The sequence below is a fragment of the Marasmius oreades genome, chromosome 1 (genome assembly GCF_018924745.1).
Source record: "Marasmius oreades isolate 03SP1 chromosome 1, whole genome shotgun sequence".
NCBI lineage: Eukaryota > Fungi > Basidiomycota > Agaricomycetes > Agaricales > Marasmiaceae > Marasmius > Marasmius oreades.
Genome location: NC_057323.1, coordinates 4,697,470 through 4,712,720, shown reverse-complemented (window position 1 = coordinate 4,712,720; position 15,251 = coordinate 4,697,470). Strand labels below are relative to the sequence as shown.

The 15,251-nt window shown below is 47.7% G+C and overlaps 9 protein-coding genes across 11 annotated transcripts; 4 read left to right on the top strand and 5 right to left on the bottom strand.

Annotated features, from left to right (window-relative positions):
• Positions 1-66: 66 nt before the first annotated feature.
• Positions 67-1,725, bottom strand: E1B28_001714 (uncharacterized protein). 2 transcript variants are annotated; one of them, XM_043147673.1, is made up of 5 exons: positions 1,602-1,725; positions 1,411-1,475; positions 1,079-1,357; positions 909-1,019; positions 67-858 (listed from the first exon to the last, which is right to left on the bottom strand). In XM_043147673.1, the coding sequence occupies exons 1-5, from the start codon at positions 1,667-1,669 to the stop codon at positions 233-235; spliced, it is 1,149 nt and encodes a 382-aa protein (XP_043016387.1). In that variant the 5' UTR covers positions 1,670-1,725; the 3' UTR covers positions 67-232. The 2 variants fall into 2 exon arrangements, with proteins under 2 accessions (XP_043016387.1, XP_043016386.1); XM_043147672.1 differs by having other exon boundaries at positions 1,411-1,725.
• A 769-nt stretch (positions 1,726-2,494) lies between these two features.
• On the bottom strand, positions 2,495-2,776 carry E1B28_001713 (uncharacterized protein; the record flags this gene model as incomplete). Its single annotated transcript, XM_043147671.1, has 1 exon — positions 2,495-2,776. The coding sequence occupies one exon, from the start codon at positions 2,774-2,776 to the stop codon at positions 2,495-2,497; it is 282 nt and encodes a 93-aa protein (XP_043016385.1).
• A 342-nt stretch (positions 2,777-3,118) lies between these two features.
• On the top strand, positions 3,119-4,377 carry E1B28_001712 (uncharacterized protein; the record flags this gene model as incomplete). Its single annotated transcript, XM_043147670.1, has 3 exons — positions 3,119-3,281; positions 3,339-3,490; positions 3,550-4,377. 3 exons carry the CDS (start codon positions 3,119-3,121, stop codon positions 4,375-4,377), a joined length of 1,143 nt encoding a protein of 380 aa, XP_043016384.1.
• A 200-nt stretch (positions 4,378-4,577) lies between these two features.
• On the bottom strand, positions 4,578-5,498 carry E1B28_001711 (uncharacterized protein; the record flags this gene model as incomplete). The annotated part of the gene is made up of 9 exons (XM_043147669.1): positions 4,578-4,673; positions 4,737-4,845; positions 4,907-4,931; positions 4,985-5,020; positions 5,084-5,105; positions 5,156-5,183; positions 5,247-5,265; positions 5,328-5,368; positions 5,431-5,498. 9 exons carry the CDS (start codon positions 5,496-5,498, stop codon positions 4,578-4,580), a joined length of 444 nt encoding a protein of 147 aa, XP_043016383.1.
• A 510-nt stretch (positions 5,499-6,008) lies between these two features.
• Positions 6,009-6,232, bottom strand: E1B28_001710 (uncharacterized protein; the record flags this gene model as incomplete). The annotated part of the gene is made up of 2 exons (XM_043147668.1): positions 6,009-6,063; positions 6,117-6,232. 2 exons carry the CDS (start codon positions 6,230-6,232, stop codon positions 6,009-6,011), a joined length of 171 nt encoding a protein of 56 aa, XP_043016382.1.
• A 940-nt stretch (positions 6,233-7,172) lies between these two features.
• Positions 7,173-9,049, top strand: E1B28_001709 (uncharacterized protein; the record flags this gene model as incomplete). The annotated part of the gene is made up of 3 exons (XM_043147667.1): positions 7,173-7,806; positions 7,855-8,194; positions 8,248-9,049. 3 exons carry the CDS (start codon positions 7,173-7,175, stop codon positions 9,047-9,049), a joined length of 1,776 nt encoding a protein of 591 aa, XP_043016381.1.
• Positions 9,050-9,899: 850 nt separating this feature from the next.
• On the top strand, positions 9,900-10,211 carry E1B28_001708 (uncharacterized protein; the record flags this gene model as incomplete). The annotated part of the gene is made up of 1 exon (XM_043147666.1): positions 9,900-10,211. One exon carries the CDS (start codon positions 9,900-9,902, stop codon positions 10,209-10,211), a length of 312 nt encoding a protein of 103 aa, XP_043016380.1.
• Positions 10,212-11,224: 1,013 nt separating this feature from the next.
• Positions 11,225-12,624, top strand: E1B28_001707 (uncharacterized protein; the record flags this gene model as incomplete). Its single annotated transcript, XM_043147665.1, has 2 exons — positions 11,225-12,107; positions 12,200-12,624. The coding sequence occupies 2 exons, from the start codon at positions 11,225-11,227 to the stop codon at positions 12,622-12,624; spliced, it is 1,308 nt and encodes a 435-aa protein (XP_043016379.1).
• A 25-nt stretch (positions 12,625-12,649) lies between these two features.
• Positions 12,650-15,004, bottom strand: HOG1 (MAPK protein hog1). Of its 2 annotated transcripts, XM_043147663.1 has the most exons (13): positions 14,873-15,004; positions 14,768-14,807; positions 14,689-14,707; positions 14,491-14,620; positions 14,389-14,432; positions 14,230-14,329; positions 14,126-14,173; positions 13,995-14,036; positions 13,758-13,944; positions 13,617-13,696; positions 13,487-13,565; positions 13,172-13,372; positions 12,650-13,120 (listed from the first exon to the last, which is right to left on the bottom strand). In XM_043147663.1, exons 1-13 carry the CDS (start codon positions 14,912-14,914, stop codon positions 13,008-13,010), a joined length of 1,125 nt encoding a protein of 374 aa, XP_043016377.1. In that variant the 5' UTR covers positions 14,915-15,004; the 3' UTR covers positions 12,650-13,007. The 2 variants fall into 2 exon arrangements, with proteins under 2 accessions (XP_043016377.1, XP_043016378.1); XM_043147664.1 differs by having other exon boundaries at positions 14,491-14,707.
• Positions 15,005-15,251: the final 247 nt, after the last annotated feature.

Here is a 15,251-nt window from a genome sequence, read left to right as displayed (position 1 = left end):
TTTCGCAAGGTGTTTCAATGACTGTTGAGGTAAAACGGCGGTCAACGAGGCTTTGAGGGTCGAAAACGAGGACTAAAATGTTTGAAGTGATTTCAAAGTACCGACAGTACTAAGAGATCGATTATACAATGATTTCCGCAACTATAACTGGGATTGAGCAAGAGGATATAAGGAAGATGACCAGAGCGATAAATATGAAAATCGACGAATGAGTCGATGATTATACAAGCCTTCATCCACTCGCAACCCACTCGCAGATCAGCTTGGCTGCTTCACCATGCTTAGACGATCTGGCGAAGAACTCCATGAAAGGATCATCGTGAACACCATCTCCCTGAGTGAACAGCGTCACGCTGGGATGATGCTTCGAAAGATGGTCTTTCTCGAACACTACCGTAGAGTTGTATGGGCACTCTGCGTCTCCAACGATAACGAGGATACGATCCACAATACCATCCATACCTTTGAACCAACCACTCGGCGCGTTCACAGCGTCGACGTATGGGCGATAGGCGTCGGGTACATCTTGGAGAACACGAGCTCCCCATGCACGGGAGGTCTTGGGGTTCATAACGTCGTTGACGCTCTTCGCAGATTCAAAGGATGAAGCACCCTCGCCTAGCATGGAGATCCAAGGCGAAATGAGGCACATGCTGGAGAATTTGGTGGTAACGGACAAGGGAGGAACATCGGGGTGAGGATGGAGAATGTGGGAGTAGAGTTGCATGACGAGGTTCGCGCCAGCGGAGTCGCCAACGATCTGGATGTTCTGCATGGGAACTCCGGCGCGAACAAGGTGATGGACGGCTTCAACAGCCTGTCGCAGCTGCTGAGGGAATCCAGCGTCAGGGATGATACCTGTATTCGATCGTCAGAAGCAATAAAAAATAGAAACGAGTATCACTTACTATACGCTAGAACGGCAAAACCTACTTCTACCTTCTGTGCTTCTACAGTCTTCTGAACAGAGCGCCAGAAATCCAACATATAGTCTTGAAGTGGGGCAACAAATCCTCCTCCTGTGTGTTCTGATGAGCCTTGACGCAGAAAGCGGGAATGCTCAGCTAAGTAAGCTTACCATGCATGTATAGGACCACCCGGTCGAGCTGTTTCGAGCCGATCCAGAACAGTTGTCCACCCGTATCCCCAAGATCATCGACAGCGATGGGAAGTTTGTTACTTTTCGCCCAACTCTCGTAAACGTTGACGGATGTGCCGAAGACGAACTGGATCTGGTGGTAGTTGAGTCGATCCCCGAGGAACTTGAACGTTGCATCTCCAAGTACACGGCGCGTCGACTTGGATTTGTTATGAGCAGCGCCGATAGAGGTGATAATCCGCGCAGTGACTGTGAAGGCTGTTTCGAAATTAGTACACGCGGCGACAGGATTCAACGGCGTTGGCACGAACGAAGTTCAAGAATGCAGGCAACCAAGGAAAGGCGCTCTTTCAAGCTGAGTACACCGTACTTTTCGCTGCTCATGGAATGTTAGAGGTCCAGAATCAAAGAGCACTGAGAGTGTCATGTTCGTGGCGAAGCGTCTTTCGTGATGCATCACCGAAGGGTGTATTGGATGACAGCTTGATGAATTTGTGCGAACTTATTGAAAGTTTGTCCCACATCATGATCAACAATGTGATTTCTCAATGGATGAGAGGAAGAGGGCATAAGAGATGAATGGAGGATATGAGTGCTGGGTGATGCGGGAGTATCGATGTTAAGAAAGCGCGTGTGCTTTGCTCACCCCTTGATCAGAATCTACAGTAAGCGTAACCAAGATCTAGTGCCGTGCTTGGTACAAGGCCATAAGCAACTACGAGGACTAGCTCTATATTCATTAGCCCAAGACTCGACTCTTCACTGTTTACGCGCTCTAGAAATAGGAGGACCATCGTTATAAGCCTTTGGATGATAAACTAGCAGACAAAATCGTATGTTTCCGTTCCTGGCTGGCGAGTGCTAAATCTGCACGTGTACCTGGATCCCGAACAGCTCAATATCCCATTAAGCCTTGCATCAGAACAAAGTAGTTTGTAGTTTCGCAGTAAGCTGTAGATTGTGTCTCCATATTCGGTTCCGCCAAGTACAATTGTTTGACCTGCAGCAATGATCTCGAACTCATCTCACATCAACCTAAATGTCCAAGTTCAATCGACGGGAGCTTTCTGGATTACATGTTCTGCTTCAATGGATAATGGAAAGGTGCAATGTCCTTTGGTTGTGAGAGATGAGAATGGAGGAAGCTGTGTTCGTCATTTCGGACAACGAGAAAGATGGTGACAGACACGTTGACATTGATCAACATCAGGTTTCGATGAAAACGTCGAGAATCTGTGGTCCAATGAGTCGGCGTCAGGCAAATCCAATCGCCGACAATGATTTTGGTACTCGAAGACTTGGTTGTACATCCCGGATCCTAGATTGAGGCGATCTTCGTTAGAAATTCTAATGATCATCAGTAGTGTAAGAGATAACACACCGGGAAGTTAGGAACTACTCCCCTTCCAAGACTTCCAAGACCTCAAAACCTACCCAAACGACCTCTGAACAACCATCACAACCACTCAGATGTATATTCTTCTCCATATCTTCTTCAGAAACCGAATAACTACCGCCACAGCGACAAGGGTGGTGCCATATCCCTCCGTCCTCTTCGAATTCCTCTAGAGAGATAACCTGAGCGGGTCGTGGTGTAGCTGACGGCTTCTTGTGCTCATCTAGCATTGAATCATATTCCAGCCTTGATTGTGCCAATGAGAGGGTTTCATAGGCCATCTTGATGGTTGCGATGTCCGCTTTCACCGTGGCTGTTTTTGCTTTGTCGGGATGATTCTGCAGTAATGCTTTGTGATATGCAGTCTTTATTTCTGTTGCAGAAGAGGTTCTCGCAATGCAAAGAACCTCATAATAGTCGATGTAACGGTACCGGTCCAGGATGATGGGCGTCGACAACAGAAATTTGAGGGTGTACCTCAATGCAGGACTCAATTCAGTACAACCATCATCAGCGGCACAACAATATGAAACTGGTTTATATATGGGCCCCGTCTGGCTGCTGTATCAACCATCAGAATCTTCCTTTCCCCTTGTCAACAGCTAGCAGTATCTTGAATTCCTATGAGCTCGAGTGTGCGGCACAAAAATATCACGTTCGATGACCGAGATGACAGACTCAAGTATGCAGGAAACTGGTTTCACGATGGGACATGGAATGCTAGTAGTGTTCACCAGACGGGGACCCTGTCGAGCTCAAATGACCCACAAGCCAATGTAACTTTCAGTGAGTAAACAATTGACTTTGGATTCTGACCATTCTCTGAACTGATGATATTGGCAGCTTTTCCACAACCTGCAATTGCCTTCTATTATTATGGAATAGCTCGCTCACGCGGAGCGCTTTACGCCATCTGCATTGACTGTGATCCCAATAACCCAAGATTTGAACCCGTTGACGGCTTGAATAGCACAGATGATGGAACCAATCCACCGGTAAAATTTGGTCTCTTCTCTGTCATTGGCGATCCATGACATGCCAGCCTTTTCACTAGATTGTTCTCTACTCAAGAGTTTTCGATAGCCCTGGGCAACACGTCGTCATTTTGACCAACCAGAACGACACACGAGGCACTCCTCTGGGGAATTCCCAACTTACCATAGATCGCTTCGACCTCGAGATATTAATTGACGATTCCCCCGCCGTCATTAGTACTGTCACTCAAGATCCCTCAAACCCTGGACCGGGGACATCGACCGCACCGACCGCTACAAGTTCGTCAAGCTCCTCGGCACCTATCGGAGCCATCGCTGGAGGTGCTGTAGGAGGATTCGGCGCAGCCGTGATACTGATCGCCATCGGTCTTTTCTGTTTGCGCCGAAGGCATCGGAGGAGGAGAATGGGCGGCTCAATCCCCCCTCCCGCTCCCCCTCAGCCTACACATGTGGAACCCTTCCCCGTTCAGGCCTATTCGTCGAAAGGCCCTCGGATCTCTATCAGACCCACTCCTGCCACTGTCACATTAGGCACAGATACCGACCTGTCCTCCAGTCTTTCGCCCTCCACGGTTACGGGTTCATATGATCCCCCGTCTTCGGGTACCTATAGCTCAAATACATCGTCAAGCGACCAATCGTCATCACGCCGTGCGCGGCGAGAAAGACGGCGCGAGAGACGGCGAGAGGTAGATGCGGGGCCTATTTTGGAAGAGGATGATGGCGCAGAAAATGAGGATTCTCTTCCACCGCTCTATGAACAAGTATTTCGAACTGGCAGGCAAAGGTCTGTCAACCAGGCTCGTTCTAGTTCGGCACCGAATTATAATGATCACACCACGTCCATTCCTCTGACGCCCTTGCGTCGTGGACCTGAAAAAACCTGACGGTGGATTTATTCGTTTATACATATACCCTTTCTGTATCAACATCAACATCCTCGTATCTGCACCTCTCTGTAACAATAATAGAGCTACAATTTGGAAGAGCACAGGACACTGGGACCCGATAATGTAGTAAATATCCCAACCAACGAAAGTTAACGTACAGTGCCGGACTGATGTTCCTTTAAGTCCTTTGTCCCAGCTCACTGTCCGTGAATTATCTCTTTCGATACATGAATATCGATAACAGAGTCCTCGGGAAATCTGGGCGGATGACTACCGGAATTGGAAAGTGTGCTCTAAAAGTGATTCAATGCGTTGGCATCCCCATGATGCTTACTGCCCGTGGAAGAATCTCTCACCCTCACATCGGCTACCGGTAATACGGTATGCCAGGTTTCTCCCCAGGAAGATAGCGGTATATTTGTGGGTCTGTTGGTAACCTCTTGTATTGTTGTCCGTGCGTTCAAACTGAGGGGCCAAGATAAGTGTTTGTTGAACCGTCAATCAGCAGAAGATATCAGTAACATACGAGGCGAGGAAACAGTTCGAGAAGACTAAAACGACAAGCATTTAGTAATTTGAACGAATGAAAGATTACTAGACATACCTTTTGATAGAATAGCGAGGATGCCAAGCCAGATGACTGTTATAGTAACACGTCAATGAAAGCACAGTTGTCGTTCGAGATTCAGGAAGAATGTCTTACGGGTATCAGGCATCGCAAGGAACTATAGAGTTAAGTTAGAAACCAGCATCCGGGCAGAAAGAGGCGACTTGCAGTTGATAAAGTTACCAGAAAGGCGGCACTATAGGTTGGATGCACTATTTAGCTGCCAAGAGTCGAATGAAAGAAGAAGATCCTCGCAAACCTGGCTATGAGCCCCGTTTCTGCAAGTATTCGAAAAGAACTCGGTCATGATCACTCTTCAAAGAGAAATGGAATGACTCACGAACCGTCCATCTGACTATGCGATGGATAACAACTGTGGTTCTGTTACGATTCCCGTGTCTGGATGAAATGCGGAAAAACGGTCATCTGATTTTGAGACTGACCTGGTCACTCCGGTATTACGTTTCTTCCATAGAAACCAAACAATAGTGGTACTAATCGCCGCATCCATGGAAGCCCCGACTGCAAGTTCTACGATGACCAGCCAAGACCATTGGTCCTGAAATCGACCGTCGACGACGCCTAGTTGGTCTATCTGGATGGCCAGCAATATCCACCCAGCATATCGCAACCACACTATGACAGCAGCTAATCCAACTATATACAGGCTTCTAATGCCTGCAAATTTGTAGATGCGATAGAGATAAAATGTCTGAGAATTGTCGGTGTTTGAAGCCTCACGGATGCCCTAAACTATGACCCACCTCCACAATGGGCGCAATGACCCCAGAGAGGTAAACAGTGGCGACTAAAGCCTTTGAGGGCTGTAGGAGTCCCAGAGGTTTCCCCCATTCCGTGATGCCGTATTTGTAGACAGTTTGTGCGGAGGTGATATAACTTCCCAGCTCAAGCGACCTATCACAGCTTTGAGAATTGTACGTGGTTTGGTAGAAAAAAACGAAGAATACCAGACTGTGGCGACCTTTATAAGAGGGATGTCGATCAGCAACTCGAGCGAGTCTCAGAAGGTGTTGGGCCATACCAAGACTTTCATGAACAGTCGGTCACTCGGAAAGCTACAGATAAGAGTCAGATTAGGTTCGTATAGACTAAAGTGAAGCACACGTACTTCCGATAATATGTGTAGGTCTGAATAGTAGCACATCCGGCCAGAAACGCCGAAATGTTCAATGCGATTTCTATCGCACCTATTGAAAGGTCGAGGTCAGGCCGGAGAGGGGGCATGAAAGGAGGAAGCGGGGAAGAGAAGGAAGCGTAAAAAATTCATAAGCCATTTATGAGAGAACTTCCAAGCCACCTCTCCGTCTATTCTGAACCCGGTGTCAAGCTATTCTTTCCGCCCAGAGAGAAAACCGGTCTCAATCAAGATTCAATTGAAGTTTGGCATGACAGATCCTATTCTCCCAGCCTTCCAAAGCCCATCAGATACTAGTATGACGGTATCAAGTCCTTGTGACTCATGATTCTTCTCATCGCTCGCGGAGATATATCAAGTGAGAACACATGGCGGCTGGTTTGCAACGGTGCCGCACTTGAGGGGGGTTGTCTTTGTTCTCCGGAAGTTGGACGAGGACGGTGATTGGGCAATGCAGGTTAGTCTCCAGATAGAAGTTTCTTTGAGGGCTACAGCCTTATCGCGCTGAGAATGATATGTTTCTAGCCTGTGCAGCTTTCTCTCGAAAAGCTAGCATCGGTTCAACCCTGCCTGGGGAAACGGCCAAAACGAGTTGAGAACGAGCGGAGGAAGGTTGGATATCACGCGTCACGTCCGATCCGTTGACCCCAATTTGGGCCATTTTGGTACATACTTTTGGGTCGGTTTTTGGATCGGGTAGGGAAAATTTGGTCAATTTTGGGTACATAACTCAAAAAGTCAAAACAAACGATTGGGAAAGCTAATCCCTCTCCATCTTCGGAGCCAGACTCATAAGGTGTAAACCTCCATATCGCTTACTACAAGTCAAAGAATTTCATCAAGGTAAGTAGCACTCAGGCTGAAAACAGGACAACCGCACATTAGGGATTGTAGGTGGTGCTCAATTTGGGTGATTTTAGGTACACTACCCCTTTTTGGTCCCTCCTCAAACACAAAAACTGACGCAAATAACTCGCGATCCAGAAACCCTCACCTCCATGCCTAAGCGCAGAGGAACAACATCCATTCATGGAGCTTGACATGCAAAAAATAAAAATTCCGAGGTTTTCGGGCGAGGCCACCAAGTCGGAAGACTTCATCTCCATCATCGATACTCTATTGCGCTTTTCCACCAAATCTCCCGACGACTATGTTATCACTCTCCGAACGTTCTTCGTTGCAGGTAGCATAGCAATGGACCGGTACGACAAGCAAATCAAAGGCAAAGTAAGGGTGTGGGAAGAGCTGGTGAAGAAATTCAAGCAGAGATTTCAAATGAAACTATCATCGTTCTGGGAGTTATATCAAGTAGCTTGGGAACATCGAGACCGCAGCGCCCTTTTCCAGGATGTCGATCCGAGCCAAAAGTACCAATCCCTCAAAGTTCTCTTCCCACTCACTGAAGACGCCCAAGAACGCATATTGGTCGCTTCTGAATATCGAGCCGCTCTTTCCGATGCAAAACGCTGGTTTGTCGGAGAAACACCCTCCAAAACAAAGTTTACACAGGAGGACTCTTATTGGAGGCCACCGGTTTCTGAGGATGAAGGTGAAGGTGAAGACCAGCAAATGGATATCGATCACCCAGATCTCGATGACACTGACTGGTCCGATCCAATATGCCCCCATACTACCTTTATCGTCTGTGGGATGCCCGGCATCGGTAAGTCTTGCTACGATTACGATGACCTCCTAATAACATTGTCGGCAGGGAAGAGCGTCTTTCTATATTACGTTCTTGTAGAACGTCTCCTCCGAAATCTTCCCACTTGTCTCCAGATCGAACCCGACTGCTTTACCTATTGGTGCGCCGAGGGCGTGTCTGAGATCCAAATGAATGAATTCAAACGCCCCCTATCCAAGGATGTCTGGTTTCTTGTCGATTCAAACCAGGACATCACACGTCCCCACCGCAACATATTGACTTCCGGTGCACGGGTACTCCAAGTGGCTTCCCCACGGAAGTCTCACCTCGAGTGGACGGAGAAGCGGACTACCTTCACCTATAAGTGGTTCATGAAGCCCAGTCCGTTACCAGAGCTGCTAATGATGTGCGCATTTGTGTCTATTATTTATTACTATAGTCTTCTCACATCTTGCATAGGCGGCCTCTTTGGCCTTTTTGGCGTAGTGCCCTGACAGATGAACAAGCGACGACATTTGTGGAGGAATATGGGCCATCCCCTCGCCTTATCATGTCCTATGCCGCTCGTCCCGACGAATACTGTCATGACCTGCAGTCCACGATTAACCTACTCACTTTCGACAAGCTCAAACAACTGTTTATTGAGATGAAACATTCGAACATGAACGACGACAGTCTTTCGCATTGCACCTTTGGTGTATATCCGGATGCTCAACGTAACCGAACTACAGTCGATTACCTTACAAGAAATATTTTTGGTCTCGTAAAAGCAACTTTCTCTACCAACTGGAAATTACATGCCCGGGACATGTATAGACTGTTCAACGCAGCTTCGGGGACACGAGGCGCCGCAGGGCATCTTGTGGAGGATATACTTCATGGGGACTTGCCAATGGGGGGTTACCGGCAGGTAACGCAGCTGCGCAAGCGTGGAAAAAGGTTACAACCGCAAAAGAACACCATCTTCACGACACCCACCCCCGAAGAGTCTAGAAACGACAAATACTTTTTCATCGGTTCCGATCCAGGCATTGTCGAAGCCGTCCCCGAAACTCATGACCCCCAACCTCTCAGGGTATATCGGTACTATGAATCCAATGAAGTTGAATCCATTGACTTCAGCAAGCTGGGCTACTATCGACCTTATGCTCACAATCAAGCAACGTTCGATTCCTTGATTGTGAATCACCGGCAGAACTCTGTATTTGCGTTGCAATTTACTGTTTCAGGTGAACACAGCGTCAACAAGTACGGAATGTAGTTCTTGAAGGACCGCTTCAGCAACTACAAGTGTTATTACATTCTGTTTAGTGATCGGAAGGATGTCGAACTTCTGGTACTCAGTGACTACGATGAAATGTGGCAGTCGCTGTGGCATGTGCATGTTACGGAGGATGCGCTGTTCTCGAATCATTAAGCTGGAGCTAATTATAAGACTTGGGACGACTGTAATCAACCAACGCTTACATAAATTACGCGCTCCTCTAATTAAGGATCCTCTCTACGCTCTTATGATCAGTCTGCTCAAGAGGCCTACTTCTCAATCGATCCTCAGTTTCGAAAAAGCATCAGAAATCCGTCCACCTTACCCTGGAAAACTAGTTTGCGACCCTTGGAGACCGGAATCGATGGTGATGATGGTATACTCGAACTGGAGGAAGTAGAGCGCGTGGAGGTTTCATACGAAGAGGGAGACGGAGGAAGGATTGCCAGGTTCAATGTAACTGGTATATTCTATTCGTTTCTCAAAGGGATTGAACCTACGATGCCGTCGATGACGAGCCTGTCGAGATGGAACAAGTGCATTTCGACTGTAATCATACGCCTCATCGTCTTCCGGATAGCCTCTCACTGCCGTACAGCAGATAAAAACTTCTGCCAAGATGCCATTCTTTCGCCCTACATCCCCGACTATTAGGCTCCCTCTCTCAAAACACATTTTCATCACCTACGCCAATACAAGGAAAGTCTTTCCCATTGGCTTTAAAAGGGCGTGACATCGTTGGTGTTGCTCAGACGGTATGAATGCTCTCCTGTACAACTTTCAAGATTCTCATGCGTTTACTTTTCAGGGATCCGGTAAATCCCTTGCGTATGGCTTGGACGGTTACATGATGTCGGGCGAAGATTCACATCTGAACATGGCTCTGAATTCCTCGAGTACCAATATCAACGAAGAGGACGAGTGTTCCCCGAGTTTAAACTCCAATAAAACGAATAAAGGGAAAGGGAAAGACAAGGAAACACCTGGAGCTAAAGAGCCGACGTCTCAACCGCTCGGGAAGAAACCACCGTCGGTAATTAACATTGCAGCGATTGTAGGTGGGATGTCTGCGCAAAAACAGAAGGCGAATTACTCGATCGAGGAGTTGACGTTCTCGTTGCAACGCCTGGTCGTTTGTGGGATATCATGTAGGAGGTAACGTCATATTTACTCGTTTGAGGTGGTTACGTTCCGTTCACAAGCAGAGTTAATCCAAAGAAGGAGGGAGAGGAAGGGTGGAAAGGGATTGCTACCCCATGAACACTTCGTCAAACACATTCAGAAGACCGAGCGTAGCCATACCCCTGGAATATGACCTCAATGATAAAAAATCCCTAAGCTCCGAGGGTAGGGACCCTTGGGGCCTGCAGTCATCGGAATCAGTAAGGCTCTTAGAACCACGCGCCTGTAGGGTGAAGCTTGCAATACTCATGGTCCAGTTTTGGTTAAAGCACGAAGGCCTTCAGTGCTGTTATTGACTCCCTCGTCCGAAATGCATAATAATCCTCACTCCCGACTTCCGAGTTACGATGAAGATCCCTTGTCACTTCTGGAGGCATGTCGGCCACATGGGCAAAGCAAGTGTGAATAAACAACTGGGTCTAAAATCGTACATAAAACTGGTAAAAATTTTCGCGTCTCCGTTTTAGAAATGGTTCGCGCCTTCCAACTCGCAGCTGCGTTTCGATTCTGAAGCAAGTCAGCGGCGCGGGCGCTCGGGCGCTTCGTGGCGTGGGCAACTGTCGCGCATCCTCACACCGTGGGAACACGGCGGTCCTCCCCTATGTCTTTTAAGGCTCATTCATCCAAGGCTAACTTATCGTACTGACGCTGTCAGAGCTTTCAACCACATCGAACCTCAATGACGCCTGCTGGAACCTCGCCAGGTCCAGCGTCAAACTCATCCAGGCCTTCGACACCATTAGCGACGAGCTCAAGCCACCACTGATGCGGCCGCCATTGACTTCATGATCACTCAAGTACACCACGGACAAGAAACCCAGAAGACATGTGCTTTATCGCTGAGGTTACTCTATCATCCTTATCAAGGTTCATGTTCTCTCTCGGACGCGCGGCCGGTGGAATGCTTTGCGGCAATACTAACTCGTTGCATGCCTTGCCCTAAAAACATGGACTAGCTGCTGTGAATGGAGCTCTTTTCGCTTCTCCAAGATGAGCGCGCCCATCAACCAAAGAACCATTCCTCTGGAGATCATCGAGCATATTGTCGACCAGTTTGGGGACTCTCTTTTAGACCTGAAGACTTGCAGTCTTGTTTGCCGGGACTGGCTTCCGAGAGCTCGACACCACCTCTTTCGTTCTATCTCGCTCCCAGTCGAAGAGAACAACTTAACATTGATCTCGACATCTCCTTCACCTCACCGTATTGTAGATACGGAGTCTATTCTTGACATCCTTCATTCTTCACCCCACTTGATCGCACACATCCAGAAACTCACTCTGGATTTCCGGTATTCTTTACGACTGGTATGCTCATCCGAACCATGGCTTGTGGAGCTAGCTCGCATGATGAATCACTTGCGGCGACTTGTGTTGTTCATGTTTCCTATTTACAATCTTTCTCCGAAAATGCAACGTGTTTTACCGGAGTTACTCAACGGGAATACTTTACTGGACACGATAGTCATTGACTCATGCGTCTTCAGGGATGCGCCATCGTTCTGGACGTTCCTCCGTCATACAGCTCAATTACCAAACCTTCGACATTTGGTTCTCATCGGAGTCGTCTTAAAGAATGTCCCATCAGCACGCGATGTAAACGATATAGAGCAATCCACGACGAACTTGGAGAGGACAACAGGAGGTAAACTTACGACTATGGCCCAACCAACGAAACTCTCTACATTAGAACTCGGCCAAATGAGCGTTTTCCCTCTCTTCTCCGCCATGTTCAATCGTCCAAATGGCCTGTTCGACCTGACGACACTCAGTCGCGTCAAAATACGCGACATTGGAGCTCTCTTTTTCTACGCAGACCTTTGGCCCGTTGTCGGCTCGTCAATAACTCACCTCGATTTCGAGGTTGGGAAATATGGTATGTCTACTTTCGTTCTCCCCCCCTCCTTCTGGCACATGGAAAGAAGAAAACACATCGGACGAAACTAACATCTCCTTTCGCTTTCACAGTGCGAGACGAATACGTCGAACCCCAATTCATGTCATTCACTGCGCTCACCCATCTAACTCTCTCGGTTACCGCATGCCGACTTCATCTCCCCAACCTTCTGACAGTTCTCTCCCATATCCACCTCATCTCGTCACTTCAACACCTTTATATCGTCTGGCCCCAGCTTAGAAATACGTGGGACCTATTCTCGGATTTTCAGGGATGCGACGCACTCGATAGTATTCTAGCTGGGCTCCCGGAAAGTATCAAGGGACTGAAGTTGATCGTACTGGAGATGAGATGTCACTGCCCGTGGCAGGCGCCATTCGAAGATGGATACGAGAGAGAGATGTTGGCCAGGACGGAGAAGACGGGGATTTTAGATTTGAAAGTCTTGGAGATCTCGGGCTATACGATGTATGGCGAGCCGGTATTTCCGAAGTAGCCGAAAGGTTACTTTAGTGTTGGAGCTAGCATATATTCTTCTAGTAGGTTATGAATTTTGGTAACAATTCGATATGCGTGTATTACATCGAATAACCTCTGTATTGGCCAGTACAACTATTTGGGGAACAAGATGAAAGATAAGTAGAATTAGAGCACTTGGCCAAACTGTACATAAAACAAAAGAAAGTTCGTGTATTGCATGAAAGAAACCTTCAAGGGGTAGCGGTAATTAGCAAAGGAATCTAGGACTACAGGCCATCTCGAGAGATCCAAATCCCAAGAGGGGGGGAGTTAAATGGCTGGGTGCGGGCGTAAGAAAAGTAACAATATCGCATAGATTTTCTTCTTTGCTTTCTTTCCTTCGATAGTCGCCATCGCTGCTCAAGCCTCGGTTTTTACGGCTGTGGCACCTGCGGTTTCTTCCGGGGCAGCGAGCGCGCCTTCTGGTACTCCCGTACCCGCTCCATTCGTGGTATCGGAGACTTGGTGGAAATCTTATCTAGAGTCAACATAGGAAGCACCGGGAAAGAAGCACAAAAAGGCACCTAAGATTTCACTGTACATCATTACTTTCCACGTGTCGACAGGTAAATCCGCATCGTTGAAACTCCAATCGAACTTTTCCGACGCCTCCGGTTCGTCTGTGGGGTCATGGTAAGGCACAACATATTCATGCTCGAGTGATTTGGTGGCATCTATCCGTTTTCGTGGGTCAAAGACGAGCATCTTTTCGAGGAGGTCCAAAGCTGCAATTCGCCAAAGTAGTGGCAAAATAATGACGGCAGTTACGGAACGAGTCAAGACCAAGCGGGAAGGACGTCAGTAGGTGGTCTCTTCCAGTCTATAGAGGATCTACGCACCATCAGGGTCTGTTGTTCTCAGTTTCTGACTAAATGGCTGCCGTTCCCTCTTTGGTAAACTCTTAACGAAACGCAGGGTCTGGGCAAAGTTGGTAGGCTGTAATAGAAAGAAGGGGTAGACCAAGCTCACGTTTTCGCTCGCAATCGTTTCAATCACGTCATCAGGCGGAGTACCTAGTAACTCTGTGATGATAGAGAACTGGTTCACATCTATTGATTATCCAGACAGGGTTAGTCGAATGGATATACGGTGAGCCAAACTAAAACTTACGGTCTTTGCCTGGGAACAGAGGCTTGCCCTCTAACATTTCGGCAAATATGCACCCAGTGCTCCAGATATCCACTGCTACGTCGTACTTCTGCCAAGTGAGCATGATTTCTGGGGCTCGGTAGTACCGCGTGGAGACGTAGCCTGTCATTTGAGGGTCTTGTATTCGGGCGAGTCCAAAGTCACAGATCTTGAACCAGTGTGAGAGCAAGGATGAAGGGGACAGAACAGTTGACCTGCCTTTAGGTCACAGTTTTCGTTCACGAGAATGTTGCTGGGTTTCTGAATGGGATGGGATAAGATACTGAACGAAATCCACTGAGAGTAGGCTTCCCGATAGTGTGAGTGCCGCCCCTGGATAAGGTACTTACAAGGTCTCGATGTACGACTCCGGCAGAGTGAACATATTTCAAACCACGCTAATAAACATGAGTCAGACACAGTAAGATGCGTAAACCAAATTTAAACGATGTACCAGTATTTGGTACAAGAAATACTGAATGAATTGCTTTTCCAAAGGCCGCGATGTGAGCAATCGATGTAGATCGGTTCCAAGAAGCTCTGTGACGAAGTATCTTCGGGAAGCGAAAAAGGATTGAGTCAAGTCCTTGTCGACGGCAAGTAGACAACCCACAAATCTTCGAGGGGTGAGATGAAGACATCGCTGAGGCTGATGATCTATCGAAGAGGTATGTTTGCTCCGGAAGACATCGAAAAGAACAAAGCTGAGGCTCACGTTCTCGTGTTGGATATGCTTCAATAATTTGAGTTCTCGATAAGTCCTTTTACTCAATACTGGCGTGCTAAACGGCTTCATGATCTTCTTGATGGCGACTGATGACCCAGTGAGCTGATCTTTGGCAGAACTAGAGAATAAAGGTCGCCCATAATCGGTCTGATCTCCTGACGAAAGTCGTTTCGCAGATGTACACACCAAACGAGTCCAAATGCGCCTATCGAGAGGTTTCCTCATTGAATTAGGGATTGGATGAGACAGAGATGTGGCCACTCACCCATGCCAACAGGTTGCAGGTCGACATATCGTGTGGTTACCTGTGATAAAATCGATGACAGACTGTCAGCTCATACAACCGTCAACCTGAAGGATAGTTGCGGACCTCGAAGGAGGTGCCAAATATGGAGAGTTTGACGAAGGACATGAATGTTTAGTCTTGAAAGCCTCTGAACAAGTGTGAGAGATGGTGGCCAGAAGAGAAATGATTGACAATGAGGGAACAGGAACAATGCCAATGGTGTGGATCACGATTGAATGCGTTATCGGCCTTGTCGCGTCCACGCTTTCCAAATTGTAATCACAATCGTTTGCTTGTCTGTTACTACATTACTACTACTAACTTGTAGGTATCCTCAATTTTCTCCCTTCATTTTTGTTTACACTAGTAACCCGACAGAAAGGGATTACTAATACAGTGTCGACGTCAGATCCCGTGTGGGCGGGAACGAACGGCCCGAACAAGATACGAGTCCGAAAACCGC